A 22,491-nucleotide genomic window follows, 5' to 3' on the forward strand; every position below is an offset into this window, starting at 1 on the left:
CTGCTGCTGATTTAATTTAGCTGTAATTATCATAAACAACATTTGAAAACTGTAATTACGCTCGTTTTTATTGGTGCAGTGGCTGTGATTTTTTTTTTTTTTTCTGTGAAGGACTGCAGCGTTTTGATGAGTGTGAGAAGAGGAAACACCCTGGTATATCGAGTGCTCCTGTAGGAGGGCTTTGAATGCCAAAGATCATGACAAATGGCTGCACATATTTATTGCCTTAGCTATCAATTTACTAAACATCTGTTGAGATATCTTGTGCAGTATTTATTCTAGTAGATCCTCATATTTATGCTTCAGAGGTTCTATTTGTACTTTGGTCTCAGCTGTGTCAAAAAATGCTCTCTTGCTATACGCAGAAAGCCCTAACCGACCAAAATTTTATTGTAAACCCATGTTTTAAAATTTTGCGATTGCTGCAGCCTGGTTTCATTGTAGCTTTTCCTTGGGGGTAGAAACAGCTGTTTGCCGACAATCAGCTGCTGCTGCTGTTTGACGCAGCGCTCTCCATCAGCCGCTCTTCTCCTGCGCTCTCTGCCTGGTTACTCGATGTCATCACTTCTCATCTTATTTTGCCGCTTGGTCAAAAGCCCCATTGCAGCAGTAAACATCCGACACAGAGCCATTAATCTCACACTGAAATTGCTTGACTCTGTTATTAAACCAGTTAATAACCGTTGGGTAACGCTAGCCATGTGATGCTAACAGTTAGTTCTGTCACTGTGTGTGTGACTCTCATAGTCTCATGATAAGCAGACAGAGAGACAGGGGGGCTGAGCGACTCAATACGCTGCACGCAGCTTTACAATAAAACAAGATTTCATTTGTTTTCAATTGTAAAAACTGTGTTAAAGTTGCGGTGATCGAACAGAACTCCAAGGTTGAATGGCTGAACTTGTCTCATTCTGGAGGAACTGCTCAGTCCCTTTACCTTGAGATAGTAAAAACTCCACAGTCCCCAGGTGTCCCTCCGAGGCGGCCATCATTAGAGGAGTGCGACCCTGCTTGTCAGCCAGGTTGACATCTGCGCCATGTGTGAGGAGGAGGTCCACGATCTGAAACACCCAAATACAGAACCCATGTCATCATATCACATCGTCGTCATCATATAACAGCAACTGGATGTGATAAAAAGTTACATTAAAAAAGTGACGCTACTTTTTATTAAACCAAAAGAGAATTAAGTGAAAATTGTTTGAAAAAAATTACATAAAAAATGAAAATTAGTTCCAAGAGCATAATTGCCACATCTGTACAGCCTTTTAGAGTAAACTGGGAAAACAAGATGTATGTCTGGTGTCCACTCAAATGCAAAACAGGATGTCTGCAGATATCAGACACAATTTTTATTTTACAACAACAAAAAAAAAAAAAAGGCAGACAAAACACACGCTGCAGTGCCACTGACAACAGATCCTCCGTGTCCATGATCGTCTCTCAAGACCACAAAGGTCCCCGTGATCTCCAACCATGACCCCTGGAAATCCAGAGCCCCAGCAGGGAGGGAGAAATCGTCCAGTCTGTATTTTATGCTTTTTAAGACCTTTTCAAGGCAGTTTTTAACCAAATTTAAGACTGATTTTTGGACAAATCATCTTATTGAAGGACTTGTTTTGACAAAAAGAAATTAGATAAAATGTTACTTTACAAGTTCATATTTTAGACCTTTAGACCTTTACTCCTTGAACACTTCTTAAGAACCTGCACACACCCTACAAGGTACAAAGGTAAGCACTAACCTGCCAGTGTCCCTGTCGGACGGCGCTAAACAGCGGAACGATGCCTCGTCTGTTGGGCTGAGCCACGGCCGCCCCCTGCTCCAGTAACAGACGACAGACCTCCAGCTTCCCCCGACCGGAGGCTGCGGTCAGAGCTGCACAAACACACAGTGGATCAGTGGATGAGATGAGGAGAAGCAGAGTGAATGTGGAGGATAGAAATCAGGTTGTGAGTTGGGGGTTTAGCGCAGACATGATTTTTGTTGGTCATTAAGTCATTATTAAGCTGCAATAACTGATTTGTTTGGCCACTTGGGGGCAGTGGAAACACGTGACATATCATCACCTTTTACATGGCAAACAGCAGTTATGGAGTGACATGAACATTCATCTGGAGTCATGTTTGTGTTCACATGATGAACGATGACAGACAAATATTTTGTTTTTTATCAACGCCTGAAGGAAGTATCTTAATAGCTGCTAAATGTTTTCACCTGCAAGTCACTATCTGTGTCTGGGCATGTAATGTGGGTGGGGTTTACAGAGCCTCTTCACCTTCTGTGGCTGAAAACACTGCTATGAGAATGAAGCAGAACATTAAAGTTTTGGTTTTGACAGCTGAACGATGAGCTGAAACTCACTGTAAAGCTCTGCAAAGGTGACAGGAGCTGTCGATATGGGTCATGACTGTCTGTAGGTTCATATATTGATATATCCTGTTGTAAAAACATCAGTTAGAGGAAGAGAAGGGAGGAGGAGAAGCCTATTGAGATTTTGCTGAAGCGAAGGCCTTTGAAAAGTCATCTTCTCAAACGTAATGATTATAATTGGAATAATTTAAGCAGAGTGAACAAATCTCTTTAAGCAGAGTAGAAACAGGCCCAGAGGGGCTGACCGCAGTTTCAACTATAGCCTGACACATACTGGATTTCTTAGACTGATACCGATACATCAGTCAACAGCAATTTCCTTTAAAACATAACACAGACAAACAAGCTTTGAACAAATCCCTTAGATTTGTTTGTTTAAAAAATGTGATCATAGACTGTATGAAATAGCCACTGCTTTGTGGACTTCTGTTTTGAAGCCTTGAGTTCGGTATTTTGGTCTTTTGGAGCCAGAAGTAATGAGTACAACTAATTCTACTCTGGGGGACATTTAATAGACCAGAGGTGGATGATCTTAGCGATCATGAGGGAACGTATTTGACCAACATATCAGATAAATAGTCAGGTGTAAGTCCATCAAGAGATTTATAGGCTAAAAGCAAAATTGAATTCTAAAATGAAAAGTTACGTGTTTGCGATGTTTAGTCATGGTGAGTAGACGTGCTGCTTGAGATAAAACTTTTTCAGTGTCTTCTTTAAATAAAAGAGGTTGCACACGGGCAATGTTTCTAAGATGGAAATGTTTGTCACTTGGGGTTGAGGGACGATATTTGGACGACAGGGTGGAGCTGTGGTGATGTCTGTCAGGCAGCCACGCCCTTAATGATGCGTAACTTTAAGCCTTAATAACATTTTAATGGGTGATTTATACAAACCCCTCCCATACAGTTGTCATGAACAGGGAAATTAGCTATAGAGACCAAAACTGTTTTCGTACCAGGCTGTATTATTAATTATTTCTGCTTAAAGTTGGGTATTTTAACATGGGGGTCTATGAGGATTCATTTTTTTGGAGTTAGCCTCAAGTGGCCATTCAAGGAACTGCAGGTTTGTTTTTTTGTTTTTTTTTTGCACTTCCGTGTTGGCTTCATTTTTCAGCCCTGGATATTGCCACACAAGTTGGACCAAGAAACAAAGCGGGACATCTTTGCAGTTGAAAAAAAATAATGTGAAACCTGATTTAGCATTTATTGCTTGTCGGCAGGGGTGTAAGAAGTACTTGGATCTTTAACTCAAGTAAAAGTAGTGTAGAAATACTCTGCTACAAGTAAACGTCCTGCATTCAAAAGTTAGCTTAAGTAGAAAAGTATAAGCATCAAAATATATTTAGAGTACTAAAAATAAAAGTGCTCATTATGAAAAATGGCCCATTTAATAAAAAATAAAAATTAAAATAAAAATAACAATAAAAATAAAATAAAAGTTAAAATAAAAAAATAATAATAATAAAAAATAATAATAATAATAATAAAAAAATAATAATAGTTGCAGCTGGTTAGGACGGATCTGATTATAATTTCGTTAAATACTGATGGGTATCTGAACCTATAATACTTGATTGTTGATTTATATTTTATATTAAAAATTGAAATATGCGAAGTGACTTAAGTTATCTAATAAATCTAGTGAAGTATAAAGAACAATATTTGCCTCTAAGATGCAGTGGAGTAGACACATGAAGTTGCCTAAAAGGGAAATTCAAGTACTTATAAACTGTACTTAACTACAGTACTTGAGTAAACGTACTTCTTACTACTGCTTGTTGACCGATGCATTCATGGGTACTGATATATCCTCAGTGAGATATCAGCTAATTTATCGGTGTAGCTTTAGTTTGAACCTATTTATCCTTTGCTGGAAGAACACTCTGATATACACAGTTCAGTGAGTACATCTGAACATACATACTCTCCCTCTGGCTGTTTATGTATTTTCAGTTGACCTATCCAGTAACACTGGGATTAAAAATCATCTTCCAGAACAACTGTTATCCTCCTGATTTCTTATAAACAATGAAACCACAGCTGAGTGAGTACAAGTCCTCCTCTTGAGCTGACAGGGAGAAGCAGCTCTCTAACACACTGCAGCGGGGGAATAAGGCTCGCAACGAGGTTTCATAGCTTTAGGTTACAATGATGCATTACATTTCTCAACACCCTGCCACGGGGCAATCACACTAGTCTTTTCTAAGCACCCTGGAGCACACTCATCCCTCCTCCTCCCTCTCCTCCTCCTCTGGGTGAGCCCAGCCCTGTCTGTGCTCCAATGACACCACTGCACTGCCATCAGTATCTGACGCAGCAGCAGCAGCAGCAGCAGCAGCAGCAGCAGACACACAAGAACCATCTCTCATATCCGCACTGCAGCGCTCTGCCTCGCAGTGGCACACAGATAAACCCTCTCACAAAACACCTTAAAAATATTGTTTAACATGTGTATGTCTCACAAACTGCTTCATTATCTTTACATTGTGTTCAGAGACTTCACAGGCACATGAACCATTAACATTCGCAGTCGTGTGTCTGGGTTTTATTAGTGTAACGTGTATCTCAAGTAGGTGTTCCCACCTGTCTCCCCCCACAGGGTGTCAAAGTTATTGATTTGAGCACGCTCCACCTCCTCTTCATCTTTCTCAGGCAGGTCCAGCAGGTAGGACACAATCTGAAGGGGGACAAGATTCAACGTGACACAGATTAATGTCCAAGTTTATTCTAAACAGACAGAGATAAGATAAATGACTTAAAATAAAACCATGTTCTTGAATAACTTTAAAGGTCCAGTGGAGGATTTAGGGGGATATATTGGCAGAAATGGAATATCATACAATAAGTATGTTTTCTTTAGTGTATAATCACATGAAAATAAGAATCGTTGTGTTTTTGCTACCTTAGAATGAGCCGTTTATATCTACACAGGGAGTGGGTTCTCGTCTACAGTAGCCCAGATGAGACAGACCAAGCACTGGCTCTCGATAGGGTCAAGGTCAGCCATCGCAGTTTTAGTTCTTCCGCCAAAAAACCATTTTTTTTTAAAAAATGTGCAACTGCTTTATTCGGTGCTTTTAATGGTTTAAATCACCAGGTCCATTTGACCGCTACGGATAATTCGGCTCCTGCCATAAATCTCCTGAAAGCCTGGATCTTAAGTTGTCAAAGAAATTAGCTGAACACACATTAGCAGCTGCTAGGTTAGCCGCCCTTAACCGACATGCCAAACAGCATCGGAGACACTGCTTTATTCAGTGTTTTTACCGGTTTAAATCACAGAGTCTGCTTGTTTGGAGAGGAAGAGAACTCTGTGGAAAATTCAACTCCAAGTAAAAACCTTGTCAACATCAGGACCAGAAATAAGGGTAGGAAAAACATTGATTTGCTACGCGAAACTTCTTCATTCTGGGTTTTTTATTGGTTTTAATCACCTGGTTCGTTTGTTTCAGAGAGGAGGAGACCTCTGCAGATAATTCCATTTCCAGTAAAACAATGAACACTGGAGGAATTCTAACTGGGTGAACCTTCAGCTGATTGCAATCTGCCATCCTCACCTCTAGTTGCTGCCTAATCCCGCTAAATCAATCTCACACACTGGACCTTCAAAGGCTGAAACTGAAATGACTGACAGTCGTCATTAGCAGCTACATCGACCACCACAGCTGTTGGAACAAAGTTGTCATTGATTTAGTCTCTTTCAGAGCCGAAGTAGGATTTACCACAGACGGATCTTTTAAACGTGGTTCCCCTCTCATTTCATTCGGCCTCTCCTCGTTTCTTTTCCCTCCATCATACTCGCTGTTTCCGCTGCCTCCTTCACTCTTCCTCAAATTCAAATCAGTGTCACTTTAGTGGTCTGCAAAGAGCTTTTTTTTTTTTACATCTCCAAAGTGCTTTCTGTCTCAACCTGTTTGACTATTTCCCCATCTGATTCTGTCTCACCTCACACTCTGAACATTAGTCACATTTAGTTTGTTTTGAAAAATAAATTGCAGTAAAAAATGTGACAATATGTAAAATGTACAGCAGGCCTATTTAACTGGCGGCCCACAGGCCAACTCCAGCTCGCTGATCAGTTCTTGTTTACAAATAAATAACATCTAAAAGCTGAAAAAGATAAAAATCATGCAAATAACTGACACTGTGTCACAACATGCCTCTGTGTACTTAGTCTAATTGCCTCTGAACGCTAAAACCCAGCAGTGAGTTTAAAAAGCATGTTTTCTTTTTTAAATAATTGCCAAATTTACACCATATGTCACAGAATTCCAACTTTTTTAGTGGTCCGTGAACGCGTCTTATGTGACAAATGCTTCCATCAGGAAACCAAATCTTAGCTTATATCGTAATTGCTTTATTTTACATTGTCTCGTTCAAAATTTTGCCAAAAATAAGCTGTTTGTAGCCAACAGATCCTGTAAAAAACATTAAATTCTGCGCTCCTCAGCACAACTGGGAAACCATGAATAATCTGGATGAGACCAACAGTCACGTGACAAATATTCAGCGAAATTTCAGGCCTAAGGGAGGTTGTAAAAATGTAAACGGTAAATGTAAATTTCAATGTAGGGACATCAATGTTTTGAAAATGTGGTGACGTGTTGTGTCGACTGTCCACACATGATGAGAATAACAGTGCACAGGAATGTCCGGCCCCACGTATGTTCGTAGCTTTCTGAAAATGAGCCCCTGATTAGTACAGTTAAACAGCCCTGCTGCACAGTATCACAAAGACGCACTTCTCTGCAGTGAGCCAAACATTTCAACTCGTGTTTACAGAGTGAAAACAGTTGAAGGAGATGCAGAGACAATTCAGCCGTAGTGGCTTCCTTGCCTTCGGCTCAAACACTAATCATCATCAGCATTTTACTGCTGTCTGCTTCTTCTTGCGGCCTCTTTTTCTTCCTGGGAACAGGACTTCAGCGGCTGTTCTGCTGTTAAAAATGTCTGACATACTGCAGTGCATAGGGACAGTGGTGGAATAAGGGTTAGAGAGGCGAGCTTGTTACCGGCAGGATAAATCTGGGTGTGAAAATTGAAAAAGCAGCGCGCTGAAGTGTCTTTGAGCACCCCGACTGCTCCAGTGGAGCTGCTTAGTGGCAAGCAGATTGGACTGTGGTTGAATTGGGCCGCATCCAGGTGTCTATGTGTGTAACTGTGCTAATGTGATCAGGGGTGCTGCTGCAAAAAAGAGGCTTCTGCTCCCTGAAACCTCTCTGGAAAAATACAGCTCAAATGAGAAACTGTGACTTCCTGTTGCATTACTAAATCTCTTTTACTTATATATAACCTATAACCTCGGGGTGATCATGGTGCACAAAGCCACAGAATATCTTTAAATGAGTAAATCTGGCTTTTTAAAATATTATTCAGAACTGAGCAAAATCTATCTAAACAAATGTTGATCTGTTAAAACGAGAAACAATAAAAAGCAAAAGTGTCATTATCAGTGTCGGAGTTAAAGACACCGGTGAGCATTATACTCAAACCGTGACTTCTCCTCCCTCCCTGCCGTACCTCTGTGTATCCCATACTGGCTGCAGCGATGAGGGCCTGCTGGACTGCGTGGCTCTTGGTGAAGGACGCCTGTTGTTGGGTTTGAGGCGACTGCTGCTGCTGCGACCCCATGCACCAGTCACACTGGATGAGGTACTTCACCACCTCCATGTGGCCCCTCAAGGCCGCGTGAACCAGGGCACACTGGCCGTTCTTATCCAGGTGGTCCACCTGTAAACAGGACGCAGAGTTGGTCGGGAAAACCAGTTAGTGAGGACAATTTATATATAGTTATCAAGACATGGAAAAGATCTTCAAATGAAAATCCAGAAAAACAGACGCGCTCAATCGCAGCCTTGATCACACACTCTCCACACTTCACACACCTTCGCTCTCTTGCGGCAAAGCGCTGTCACAATGGCCATGTGTCCCCCAGCCGCGGCATAGCCCAGCGGCGTGAGGCCACTCTCTGACGGAGCGTCGACAGAGGCGCCAAACTCGAGCAGCAGAGCCACCATGTCCATGTAGCCCAGGTGGGAGTGGACACACAGCACGGGGGCGTTGTTCAGCACCTCTGTGCGGTAGTTCACATTGGCACCGCCCATCATCAGCAGCCGGCTCACCTGGAAACATACGGACAAGATAATTAAACATGAGGAAATAAAAAGTTAACCCAGCGTGTATTCAAATATTGAAACTATCTGAGTCAAGAGAGAAAGTTTCTCTGTGAAGTCGTCGTAGTAACATGTTGAAATATTCTTTAACTATGACTCCTCTCTGCTATGTTGGCGCCGGTACCTTGATGTTGGGAGTGTAGAGGTTTCGGAGTGAAGAAAGTGCAGCTGAAAGGCCCTCTGTGCTGTAGGATACCCACAGGCCTTGCAAGATGGATGAGGAAACCCCGACTTTCTTGCTGAGGCCCTTGAAGAGAGAGATAGAGTGTAAATATTCATTACTTTGGAGCCAGACCGCAGCTGTGCGGGGGCGTGCATGCGTGCGTGTGTGTATAGATGTGTGTGGAGACAAATAATGGTGTACCTTGAAGATATGTGCTTTGAGGATGTGATGGCCCAGCTCAATAGTCTGCTGTCTGTTCAGCTTGTTCTCCTGCCGAGAGAACCAGAAGGCCAGCAGGGTGTGACCGCTCCTGCAGAGAGGACGGACACAGGATCCTTCAATACTTGAGACTGACTCATCAGGTCATTACTTTGTGTTCTGCACAGTCGGTGCAATCTGCTGTAATTACAATACAGGAAATAAAATGTTCCTACACGTCGTCTGCTACACAAACATAATGTACCTGCGACTGACAGAGAGATTTATATTTATACATGGCTGATTGCACAATGCTGGCATGTTACACAAGAAGCAGCAGCAAGTGGCTGTCAGAGAAAACACTGACTGTCACCTTAGCTAAAATATGTTTCTGAAAATGTTTTAGGTGAGAAACAAGCAACGCAGTAACAGAATCCTGGTTCATATTTTAATAGCACTGCCTAATTTAACCATGTGATCTCAGTTTGAGAGATCTCTAAACGTGGGAGAGATCTGCTTCTTTACTCGCGGTGAGGATATCGTGATGGGCATACAAGGTAGTAAACTCTGTAGTTTGAGCAACAGCCGTAGAGCCAGACAAATGCATAATCCATCAGATTTGAGCTCTGAGATGAGCAGGGAGTCCTGAGCTCTGGCAATTTGGAGGGAAGTTTACCACAGCTCATTTACACATACTACCCACACTGTTACGAGACAGAGCTGGTTGAAAAAGTAGTTTCTGTTCATTTTCTGCCTCTCCTCTCACTCAATCCGGCAATTCTCCCGCCCCACCCTCACCTCGGATCACAGAGGAACTTTGTCTTTTCTCCTTCTTCTCTCCAGATCAGCCACTCCCTGAAGGACGGGTGAACAAACATCCTGGTACCGTCCCTCCTCTTCACCAGGAAGACCGACAGGTTGTCTACACGTTGCTGGAAGTCTTCCCAGTCTAGTGTGCCCTGCAGACACACACATCGTTACCATGTTATTAGTTATTTATAACTCAGGTCACACTGATAGTAGTCTGATCATCTCATTACAAACTGCTTTGGGAATGCGATTTCTATGATAGTGGATGGAATATTTGATATTTAGACATTCAGGAACACAAAATGATTCCAAAAACACTGCAAATTTAACCATGTCTGATTTAATTATACCTGTAAAAATCCTCTTTGTTTCATCTTGACAAAAAGACCACTACTGCATCTTTCAGTCTTCAAGCAAAAATAAATATAATGAGCATTTATTATTCTTTTCATTCTTTTCTACAGATTGTTACAGCCACTAAATACTTAACGTAACTTAACTATGACATTAAATATTCATAACAATCAACAAATTAGAAACATATTAAGAGGCAGCTGTGGCTCAGAGGTAGAGCGGGTCGTCCACTAATTGGAGGACTGGCGGGTCGATCCCCGGCTCCTCCAGTCTGCATGTCAGAGTATCCTTGGGCAAGATACTGAACCCCAAATTGCTCCTGATGGCTGTTGTGAGAGTGTGTGAATGGTTACTGAGTATGGTAGCATGTATGGTTGCCTCGGCCACCAGTGTGTGAATGTGTGCGTGAATGGGTGAATGTGACAGTGTTAAAGCCTATAGAGTGGTTGGAAGACTAGAAAAGCACTATACAAGTGGAGTCTATTTCCCAAGGTATTACTTATTATGAATTCTCAACTCAAAAACTGACCTACATAACCTCATCAGGACAGTTTGGTTTGATCGGATCTGATGACAATGACAAAACAACACATCAACTTCCATCAGATTTTGAGTCACACATTGTTAAATCCTGATTGGTGCACAAAAGCAGGTGACATCACCTTTTTTGTCTACTTCAAATGACAAAAAAAATACAGAAATGTAATGTAAAAGAACTCAAACTGTTGCAAATGTAGCTGGAAATAGTGTGTTTATGTAAGTCGCCATCGGCCACAGCAATAAGCTGATTAGAAAAATAGTTTTCAGAGCCTTTAACTATACCTGACCATGTTAAATAAACATTCAGTAACATGCTATGCAATTTTAATGGACTCACCAACTCATTTATTTTAGCTCAAGGACAGAGTAAAAACACAGATTAGCAGGAGAAGACTTCACAAGGTAACTAAAATCTTTCCTTTCTGTTAAAATTAAAATTCACCTCTTTATGTTACATTTTAGGAGAAGGTTGATGTTGAAGTTGGATCACCGAGGCCATTTTATAATACATCGAATCAATTGCAGGCCCTGAGATACTAAAAGGTCTCAAGGTCTGAGGTTCTGGTACATTTTAGGATTACTACCTGCAGCGAGCCAGCGTTGATGGCCTGATATATCTGCTCATCGGTCAGCGGATGAAGGGAGGCCACGGCCACGTTAAGCAGAGGAAGCGCCCGCTCGAACGATGACTGCGTGGGGAAGCGCATGTTGCACTGCAGCAGGTACACCTCTGCCAGGTTGACTGGAACCACCTGAGGTAAAGAAGGAGGTAGGAAGGAAGGAAAGAAGGAAGGAAGGAGGGAATATGAATGCTAATTTCCTTCAGAGCAGCTCCACAAAACATAAATAATGCATCGTGTTTGTACAGCGCGTCTTCAACTATTCCATGCGGTCTTCCTCAGAGAGACGAGAACGTGAATTTATCAGTTGTCTTTTTTTTCATGGAGTCTGGAAGCACTTCTGAATACATGAAACTAAATGAACCTGGGGGTGTGAGATAAAATATATCATTATGAAATGCACACTGAAACAATTCAGCTGCATTATTTATCAAAAAGGTGTCGGGCTCTGACTGTCAAAAAGAACATTTTATGAAACTGCTTTTACACAAAGCATGTCAGAGAGCAGGTAAATAAGAAATGCCTTTCCAGAATTGCCTCTGCAAATTATCAGCACCAAGATGTTTAGTTTAGAGAAGAGGTTTTCAAAGCTCGACACTGTGGGCCCCCCCTCAGACAAAATCGAGAACTGCCCACCCCCAAAACACCTCCTTCATCTTCTACATGTTGCTATGGATACAGTTACTACTTGAGTCCTGTGTTTTTAGCCTATATTTGTCATATTTTAGCCTAATATTTGTTAGATTTTGGCACCATTAAATGTATGCTGGATTAACCATCAGCAGCTCATGTTTGCACCACACCAGGCACCAAAGTGTGGGATCATTTTGAGAAGGTGAAGGACGAACCCAAGGTGATATGTAAACTCATCTTCATTGGTCGACTACAAACATGACGTATCATCTGAAACATGAAGTAGCTACATGCCCATTAGCCCACAGCGTCATTAACAGGCGGCTCGCTCAGTGTGTGACGTGCACTTGGAGATAAAATATAGGCCTATATTAATGAAGGTTCATTAGTACGGTTTGTATTTCTCTGTAATGTAGCACAGTGTTAACAATGTTACTGATACTATTCTTTCTCACACCTTCAACTCAAACCACCAAAATATATCATTTAATAATTATATTAATATCATAAACATGTGGGCGACTTGTCGACTAATGGCCCTAAATGACGACTATTGGTTGACTAGGAAAATTATTACTTGGGGGCAGCCCTAGTCTTTTCTTTCTACCATTTCTAAGCAGGTTTATGAACATTTGAGATAATGATATTTCCAGAATCCAAGCCGTGTTTAAGATCCATGTGTCTAAACTACACCCATGAAAACCACTGACTTCGTACCTTATAGCTGGAGCTTTTGAGGACAAGGTAGCCTTTCTCGATGAGGTCAAAGGTGAGCTTGAGGTACAGGTAGGAGCCCTGGCTCAGGGCCTTGAGGTGGGCGCTGAGCTTGCCGAAGGTGGTGTTGTCCATCTTGCCGTTGAGCGAGATGTTGTTCTGGATCTCCGGGCTGCTGTGGATGCGGTGCAGGATGTAGCCCTGCAGGTCCTGGTCTATGGCGTCGTTCTCCTCCAGGCTGTCCAGAGAGATACGGTGGAACGGCAGCGCGTTGGTGATCTCCTGAACAGTCAGAGATGTTTCAGTCAGGAACTTGGTGATATGAACACACAGACATCTTGATAAATTGAGTAAGCGCCTATACACTTACTCACTTAAGGTAAAATGATTCATAAAGAAGTTGAAAATAAAGGATAACATGCTGTGAATAACTCGTCCACATCTATATCGTCCTCATGAATAAAAGGTAAAGGGAGAGAAGACAAAGGAAAAACACTTCTTTTTAATATGCTCTGCATAATGAAAATGAAAAGGTCAGAGACAAAGAGGGTAGAGCTGTACTCAAGACAAATTCAATATTGTCAGTTTGTGGCCTCCAGTTGATGCAAAAACAACCTGCTGATAATGCTGATGTAAAACCCTCTTAGCTGGCAAACAATAATAGAATAATATAATAAAGGGATAGTTGCTGCTTAAGTCCTTCCATGCTGAATTTAAAATAAAACCTTTTGAATTAGATTAAGTGTGAAACAGCAGAGGAGCAAATATATAAAGTGGGATTTATAATCTGTTCGCTCAAAGACAAACTCCTCTCTGACCGTCTGTCCTCTTACCTGTAACGTGGTTCTGACTGTGACGACCAGTTTGAGCCAGGGAGGGAACTTGTTGATGGTTTTAGTGAGGAAGGACACGATGGTGTCTCCGTAGTCTGGCTTGTGGAACTCTGCTTCATTCAGACCATCTATGAGGATGATGAGGTCCTCCTCAGAGCTGATCTTCCTCTCTGGAAATGAAACAGATACTATTTAGCAAATGTAAGTCATCTCTTATGACCCACTGTTAGTGTGTGGTGGTGTATCTATCTGCTGAGACTCTGCCCTCTGTGTTTTCTAATTTTCTATGTTCAGGATGTTTGTGGGCGTGTACCCCACAGCGCTCAGGTGACGGCCATGGCTTTCTAAAAATGGAGCGACCAGGTGCCAGACCCTAAGCAGCAGACATCTAAGAGACACAGCACTGAAAAAATGCATATACAGTGAGGTGAAGTGCCAAACGAAAGTGAATCTGTGGTTGCCTTTTAGGGTGTTTTCACATATAGTCCTTTAAAAACAAACCAAACTAAGGGCACATTCACACCAGGATAGTCCAGGGGACTCGGTTCGATTGGTTTTCACACCTTCAGTTTGTTTGGTTCACTCTCACACTGCACTTTTCAAAGCAGACCTAACCACCTGTACAACATCATGCAGTTACAACAGCTGCTCGTTTGGGGGCAGTATTACCCGAAACGACCACTGACCAGGAAAAAAAAAAGCACGAGGAAGAAGAAAACCTGACTCATCGATTGCCCAGGACCGAAAACAGAAATCCATCCCCTTCAGCCGGCTTGATCACCACCAAAACAATGGAGCAACACCAAATTTATATCAACAAGTGCCTGCACGTCCTCACAACTCCACGTGTGCCCACAAGACATTTTCCAACTCTTTCTTTTTTTACTTCTGCTTCTCCCAGTTGGTGCTGTTGGATGCACTGCGCTCTAAGTCACTTCCTCTCTTTGGTTCACTGAAGAGTTTGCATTTTCCACTGTAAGCAAACTGCACCAGGTTTCACTTGCAACTGAACCGAGACCCCCAGTTTTCAAGCAGACCAGGGTTCATTCGTTTGGTTTGCACTAGAGTTTGAATGAGTGTTCACACCACTCCAAACGAAACGAACTATCTGTGGAAGTGGACCAGGGCTCATTTAAAGCGGACCATATAGCGCCAGTGTGAATGCGTCCTCAGTCCTCTTAAAGTGCACCAAAACGTGAACCAACAGAAAAGGGCCTCGGTTCTTTTTGTGTTCACATTGTCAGTTCATTTGAAAGAGGACTCAATTCTCTTTATGGTCAACTTCAGTTCTGATGGGGCCTCAGTCCTCTTTCTGTTCACACTACAACCTATATATAATATATATTGACATAGTTTTGTTTTTACTTTCACGTGACACTGCAGTGTGGTTATGAAGCCCCTCATTTTCAGATGAACTTGAATTAGAGGAAGACCTTTAGTAATGTTTCTGTGCTGTAGACTGTTGCTGTTTGATGTATTCTACATTGCACATCTGGAGACGTGCAGTATCTTCTGTGGACCAAACTACTCCTCGTCCTGCGTCCTCTCAAGCGTTACAGACTGATTTGGTCTTTTTCCAACTCATAAAACTTAAAAATGCTGGTAGATAGGCAATAAATAAATATTAAGTTAATGCTTTTTTTAGCATTAAAAACAAAAGATGAACGAAGAACAAAAAGAAGACCGAAAAGGTGTATAGGCCTGTATAGGTACGGTTATATAGGCCTACTGTCTACCCAAAAATCCCAAACAAACAAACAAACAACACTGGAAACAAGTAAGTTGGACTTGGTTTGTCAAACCCGCATCCTGATAAAAGCTTTAAATTTCTGGCTGAGGCACAAAGTTAATATTTCCCTTCATTTTCAAAAATTAATCATCACACATTTTGTTTTCGCCCCTTTTTAAAATGAGATCTTGGAACAATATAACCCGTGAAGCTCTGTTTGATTTAATAAGTTAGCAGCTTTAAGAAAGATTCAGTTCCAGCACTGAGATTTGATCTTGATTATACTGAGCACATTGTGCACAAGATGCATCTAATATCATGCACCAAGGATTCGAGTCAAAGAATAAATGGAATCCCGAGGTCTGAGGAGGCATCAATTACAAATTGCCAAAAGTACTGTTTTGAATATGAAGCAAAATACTCTTAAATTATTACACATTACAGTCTATTATGGGGACTGCAGAGATATTGAGACCAACAGAGCAAATAAACCACAGATATACCGACTGAACAAAAGGCAGAATGACTCATAGAGAGCTACAGATTTGATTACATGATTAAATAAAGGACTTTCTAAATAGCCTATATGATTTCATACAGAGCGTTACCCCAGAAGAGACACTGTATATACAATGTTGTGAGCTTTCTCTTTAAAAGGAAAAGTTCAGCTGCAAAATGACCATTTGTTTATCAATTACTCACCATGTGTTGAACTTTTGAACATTCTTCATGAATAGAAGTAACGAGCGTCTGCACTTCACAGTAGCAAAGCGATATCACAAACATCCATCTACAAACTCTCACACAACTCGTGCAGTAGAATCCAAGTCTCACTTATCCAGTCGTATGCTCAGTACTTCCCAAACAGACAGTCCTTCCAAGAGAGAACTGTAACTTACCTGTGCTCTCTTCAAAACCAGACAAAAATATTAATTTTACCTCACTGAACACGGGAGCTACTGGTCTACCACTGCCTCAATCAGTTAGTTTGTTTGTGTTATTGTGTGTAGTCAGAAACTAACACAAATTAACTTATTGTCTTGGCAGGCCGGATGCACAAACCGAGAATAAGAAGCATGTTATGGTCACTGATGGTGGCAAGGAGGTCCCCCGCTATCACAAGAGCGTGGGGCTGGGCTTCAAAACCCCAAGAGAGGCTACTGAAGACACTTACATGGACAAGAAATGGCTTTTCAATGGAAATGTCTCCATTCATGGCCGTACACTCTCCGGTGTGGTGACCAAAATGAAGATGCAGAGGACGATTGTTATCAGACTTGCATTGCTTCTGCAGGTACAACCGCTTTGAGAAGAGACACAAGAACATCTCTGTCCAGACATCACCTTGCTTTAGAGATGTCACAGTTGGAGACATTGCCCCTATCCCAAATGGATCCCTTACAGACACTGACTCAAACCCTAAACTAAGCCCTAATTCCATTTCTTCAATGGAACATGCAAAACCAAGAGGAAGGGCCAAGACAAGGGCTAAGGGGAAGAACTGGAATTGGTCCTAGGTCTGTAAGGGCTTAGGGCTTGAGTCAACGAGTCTGTAAGGGATCCATTTGGGATTGGGGGAGTGTCACCGTCGCAGAGTGCCGATCGCTCAGCAGGACCGTGAGGTTCAACGTCCTCAAAGTGACAAAGGCTGCTGGAGCCAGGAGGCAGCTCCAGAAGATTTAGGTGTAGAACAACACAAACAAACTAACTGATAGAGGCAGTGGTAGACCAGCAGCTCCCATGTTCAGCAAAGTAAAATTACTGTTTTTGTCAATGGAGTCTGGCTTTGAAGAGAACATAGATAGTTTCGTCCAGTTCCTCGTCAGAAAGGTCTGTCTGTTTGGGAAGTACTGAGCATATGACTGAATAAATGAGACTTACATTATACTGCATGAGTTACGTGAGCTTGTAAACAGATGTTTTCATATAGTTTTCCTGGTTATCAAACGCAGACGTTGATTACTTCTATTCATGGAGAATGCTTGCCTTTTTTGGATGCGAGAAAGACTTTCTTCATGAATTCAAGGTAACACGCTGTGAGTAATAATACACCAATGGTCATTTTGTGACTGAAGTGTTCCTTTAAGATCACATTTTTGTTCAGAAGTCATTTCATAGAATAAAGTCTACGCTGCATATCTATCATTTCAAACTGCTCCTGCTTTTTTGTTTTGCACAATTACCCTTATTTTCTACTTAACGTCTATTCTGTGACTGCTCTGATCCCTGTGTTGAGGTACAAACCACTATGAATACATTTGGGAAAGCTACACTTTAAATTACTTTCAAGTACAGTGAATTTGCAACAAGCGAATGACCCCCCTGAGAGTTAACACTACACGACTGCAAGTGTAACTTCCACAGCCGGAGATCCAGGTATCACATTTGATTCTCAACAGTCTGGTTAAGTCATGGTACTTCCACCTATGATATATCACGAACATTAAATCAGATGTGTCATTTTCTGGCTTCGAAAGGCTTATTCATTGCTTTATGTTTTCGCGCCTCTTGGACAATTGCAATGCAGTGTTCACACATCTGAGTAAAGCCTCAGTGTCTCGACTTCAACTGTGCTGGAAACCAGATATAAATCATGTAAAGATTCCACCATGAAACTACACGAAACAAAGGGAATCCTAAACCTAAATTCATTACATATACTGTATCATTATTTCATTGCTCCAGACATTACCTACTGTGTGGAGATTTAGGGAAATGCAAATTCAATTTCTATGCCACAGAAGAGAGCTACAAATCATTGCTTTAAAGGTCTCGTATAGTGCAAAGCATGGTTTCCATGTCTTCTTTGATTATAAAGCAGGTCGGGCACTATATAAATGTAAAGGCATCAAAATGTTCAGTCCATAGTGTTCAGAAACTGTGCCTTTAAACAAGCTGCCAGGACTTCCCTACACTTGTGATGTCACAACTAAACAGGCCCCGCCCTCAGCTGTATCCTCATCATGTCACCTGGAATACACATATATCCACAGCACCAGGTGGTCATTCAGTTGCTACAAGATGTTAAGCGAACAGTGTTAAGGTAATGTTGCACAGCTGATGGGAACAACATTATTTTTTTTCCAGAGCAGGTCAGTCCCAGATTGACTGGCTGTTCATCTCACTTCAGCGCTGACTGCTTCTTCAATCAGGCAGAGTACAGCGCTGATGAGACAGCCTCAGAACACTGTGTTCTTCTTAGAGCTTCACAGAGAAGTGGGAGGGAGGAGATGGGGAAACTACACTGAACAGAAATTTAAATGCAACACTTTTGTTTTTGCTCCCATTTTTCACAGGTTTATGTTTAAGATCTAAGACTTTTTTATGCTCTCAGTAGATTTCTGTCAAATTTTGGTCACAAATTTGTTGAAGTCTGTGTTGTGAGCACTAATACATCCACCTAGCATATAAACATGCTGATTAAACAGCATCATTACTACACAGGTGTGCCTTGAGATGGTCCCAATAAAAGACCACTCTAAAATTTGCAGTTTGAAGACACAGCACAACACCACAGATGTCCCAGGGTGTGAGGGAACGTGCCATTGGCATGCTGACTGTAGAAATGTCCACCAGAGCTGTTGCCCATGAACTGAATGTTCATTTCACCACCATGAGAAGTCTCCAGTGTTGTTTCTGTTAAAGTACATCCAACCGTCCACACAACTGCACGAGTCGAACACGATAAAAAACTGAGCATGTAGATGAGCTTCCCTGAGACGCCCCAATTGTTGCAACAGCCTCAGGTGATCTTGCAGGTGAAGATGCAGGATGTGATCCTGAACTGGTGTGGCTACATGTGGTCTGCGTCATGTTATGTTGTGATAAAACTGCACATTTTAGAGTGGCCTTTTATTGTGGCCATCCAGAGGCACACCTGTGTAGCAATGACAGTGTTGAGTCAGCATGTTGATTGGCCACGCCTGTCAGGTGGATGGATTATCTTGGTAAAAGAGAAGGGCTCACTAACAGGGATTTTAACAAATTTGTGACCAAAACTTGACAGAAAAATGGGAGCAAAAACAAAAGTATTGCATTTAATTTTTTGTCCAGCATATACTGAGATTTTTCTTTGTACTTAAAACCACAAATATATCTTAAACTTCAGATAAAACACTGAAAAAGTGTAAAATATGGGACCTTTTCAAACATATTGTGTTGTTTCCTCTCACTGTTTTCATCACTGTAACTTTATTTTTATTGTTTTATTCTCTTGCATCTTGTGAAGCACTTCGTGACCTTCTTAAGGTGTACCAATAAAGTTATTATTACCTTTGTAAAGTGCATCCAGGGGCTCTAGGACGCCCCTCCTGAAGGAGGCCAGCGGGTCCTGGACGCAGGAGCGTAGACTGAGGATGCTCTGTAGGTGCGGCTCCCTCAGCAGCTGCTCCCTGTAGGCGACAAGGTGCGGCGAGCGGCACAGCAGAGCCGCCACGTTGTGCACAAACTCCGGCACCAAGCAGGTGTAGGCGTTATCTGCCTGGCAGTAGTGGTACGCCACCACCTGGGGGCGACAGAGAGTTGGGAGAAGATTGCAGCCGAGGTCAGTCAGAGAAACATAAAGGTGAACACTTCCATCCCACTTGTGGTAATCCTAACCATGACCGACCTTTGGGGTACTGCAGGGCTGGAGCTCGGTGTCAGGGAGCATGGGAGTCAGATGACACACTTTTTTCCAGAGCAGAGCCAGTTTTCCCAGCGTCTACTACGGCTACAACTCATTTGGGATTGAGTCAACTTCATGGTGGATGATTGCAGTATAATGAAACACAATACTTCTCGTTTCGCTGTACGGTTTTAGCTATTAATAATTCATCGCTTCCGGCTGCCAGGAGAGACTGATTCGGCGTTAGCTCATGCATGCTCATGTGTTAGATGACTGTGGCACGAAGGAGTCAAGTGTTAAACTGTCATATTTCACAGCCACGTACTGGAAACATGTTTATGATTAAATGTATAAATGAATAAAAAGTCTTTTCACGGAGATGTGGTGACATCGTCGGGGGCAGGTGAGTTTTCTGGGAGGTTAGTCAACAGAACAAAAGGAGCAGGTGTGACCAAACACTCCCGGGGACTGAGAGATCACAAAGAGTTTGAATTTTCAGAGGCGGTGGCAGCGATCAGAGGGGCAGCGAGGAAAAGGGGATGAAAAAAAAAAAAAGACTAATCAAAATGAAATGCTAATTTTTGGTCACAATGGTATAAAGGGCTTTAAAACAAAAGGGGTGAAAAAGGGAATGAGCTCAATTATTAATGCACAGAGTTAACAAGATCTAATAGCTTGGCTGGGAAATGGCTTTCTGCAGGTATAAATATTTCATAAGGCTCCCTGGCAAAGTTGTTTTTTCTTTTTTAAACACATCTGCATTATGCATCAGGCTGGGACCGGGGATGCAGATGGCTAAGCAGCAGGCGAGGGGGACCGAGGTGCAACAGCAGACAGGAAGGGGAGGGAAAGAAGGAGCACTTCACACATCATATAGGTTTACATCTCACACGGGTTAAAGCAAGTTAAGTAGTCCAGTCTGCAGGTATCAGACACCTACATTTAATGTGTACTCAGATCTTTTTGTAAAACAATTCTATAACCAAATCTAAGACTGATTTTCGGAGAAATCATCTTCTCATTCAAGGATTGCAGGTAAAGGTAAGTGTAACCTTTGTCTGCGATGATGTAGGCAAATGGTTATTAGAGTGAGTTAGTCAAATCTACATTTTGCCAACAGGTAAGTACAAGTATAAGGTAAAAATACAGTATTAGGTTCAGTAGGAGGTTTAAAGATACACCCTCATGAAAAAAAGCTTGACACATTCTGCCAAAAATACATTAAAATGGGGATTAAATGTTTGTGGCAAAGTTGAAATTTAAGACCATGCAAGACTCTTTAGGGTCAAGTGTGCAGGATTTGAGGGGAATATATTGGCAGAAATGGGATTTAATATACTAATTATGTTTTCTTTATTGTATAATCACCTGAAAATAAGAACCTTTGTGTTTTTGTTATCTTAAAATGAACTGTTTATATCTACATAGGGAGCTGGTCCTCATCCATGGAGTCCGCCATATTGCGTCGCCATGTTTCTATAGCAGCCCAGAACAAACAAACAAACAAACCAAACACCGGCTCTAGAAAGGGCCATTGTGTTTTTGTGTCGGCCACCATAGTTAGCAGCCCCTCCTTGACGAGCTGAACAGCACTGAAAAAATACTGATTTTTAAAGCAAAACTTCTTTATTCAGTGTTTGTACAGATTAAAATCATCAGGTCTGTTTGTTTTGGAGAGGAAGAGACCTCTGCGGATAATTCAGCTCATAGTTAAAACCTCCTGAACGTCTTGATCTTAAATTATCAGAAGAAAAAGGTGAGCACACATTAACAGGTGCTGGGTTTGCGGCCCATCTGTGACAAGCTGAACAGCACTGGAAAAACACAGATTTTTAATATGAAACTGCTTTATTCAGTGTTTTTATTAGTTTAATTCACCCAGTCTGTTTCTTCTGGAGAGAAAGAGACCTCTGTGGATAATTCGGCTCCCACCAAAAAGACATATAGCACAAATAAAAAAGCCAGGGTGTCTACAGGCATAAACAAGTTAAATTCGAGAACTTTTTAATACCACTTTAAATGTAATAAAAACAGTAAGGTGAAATGATACTGATAATAACTCTCTGTGCTTACTGCTCTGCGTGTGTAACTCCACTGCCGTGATCGTCATTGTCCTAAGTTTGAAAAGCGCAGTATCTCAACTATGAGTAATCATTATTATCAAGCCAATTGTTTAACTTGCATTTTCCCATTTCCATAAACTAACATGCAGGCTGGCGTACAAGGCCGATGCAAATTCCCTGCGTAACCTAAATGGGTAGAGGGGGGCAAAAATGGGGGTATTACCCGCATACAAGGCTACCGTATGAGGATGAAAAATGACAAAAGAATTAATAAATAAATTAATACAGCAATAGATAAAGACAGAAATAAATAAAGAAAAATGAAAAAAATAAATGCTGGAAAAAATATGCAAATGAATAAATAAATACAATATAATAAATAATAATAAACTTTTAATAATAAAAGAACAAATACTGGAAATGTACGCAAAAAAATAAATAATTGAAATATTAAAGAAATAAACACTTAGGTTATGACCTCCTATCACAGAATGTAGGTAGTAGTTATAAAAAATGTAGAAATAAATGCAAGATATTCACTTATTTCTTGTTTATCAACTTTTATTTATATTTGAATTTATTTATTTTCATAATTGTTTCAACATTTATCTGTTCTTTCATTCTTCTACTTGTTTATTTGTGCATTAATATATTTCTGTATTTATGTAAGCATTTACTT

The 22,491-nt window shown here is 41.4% G+C and overlaps 1 protein-coding gene across 11 annotated transcripts in view; it reads right to left on the reverse strand.

The window, feature by feature from the left end:
• tanc2b (tetratricopeptide repeat, ankyrin repeat and coiled-coil containing 2b) overlaps positions 1–22,491 on the reverse strand; it is a 265,575-nt gene that overhangs the window by 10,361 nt on the left and 232,723 nt on the right. For all 11 annotated transcript variants that reach the window (XR_007448045.1, XM_049562620.1, XM_049562630.1 and 8 more), the window contains 12 exons: positions 19,416–19,647; positions 13,415–13,584; positions 12,585–12,863; positions 11,199–11,366; positions 9,709–9,869; positions 8,914–9,022; positions 8,674–8,796; positions 8,262–8,498; positions 7,897–8,106; positions 4,960–5,053; positions 1,746–1,879; positions 938–1,061 (listed from right to left, as the gene is read on the reverse strand). Coding sequence is in view for 10 of the 11 variants with exons in the window: in XM_049562620.1 (XP_049418577.1) it covers positions 938–1,061; positions 1,746–1,879; positions 4,960–5,053; positions 7,897–8,106; positions 8,262–8,498; positions 8,674–8,796; positions 8,914–9,022; positions 9,709–9,869; positions 11,199–11,366; positions 12,585–12,863; positions 13,415–13,584; positions 19,416–19,647 (2,041 nt within the window). In the remaining variant the exon portion in view is untranslated. The remainder of the gene's footprint in view (positions 1–937; positions 1,062–1,745; positions 1,880–4,959; positions 5,054–7,896; positions 8,107–8,261; positions 8,499–8,673; positions 8,797–8,913; positions 9,023–9,708; positions 9,870–11,198; positions 11,367–12,584; positions 12,864–13,414; positions 13,585–19,415; positions 19,648–22,491) is intronic.

This window comes from Epinephelus fuscoguttatus, linkage group LG20 (assembly GCF_011397635.1).
Source record: "Epinephelus fuscoguttatus linkage group LG20, E.fuscoguttatus.final_Chr_v1".
Lineage (NCBI taxonomy): Eukaryota > Metazoa > Chordata > Actinopteri > Perciformes > Serranidae > Epinephelus > Epinephelus fuscoguttatus.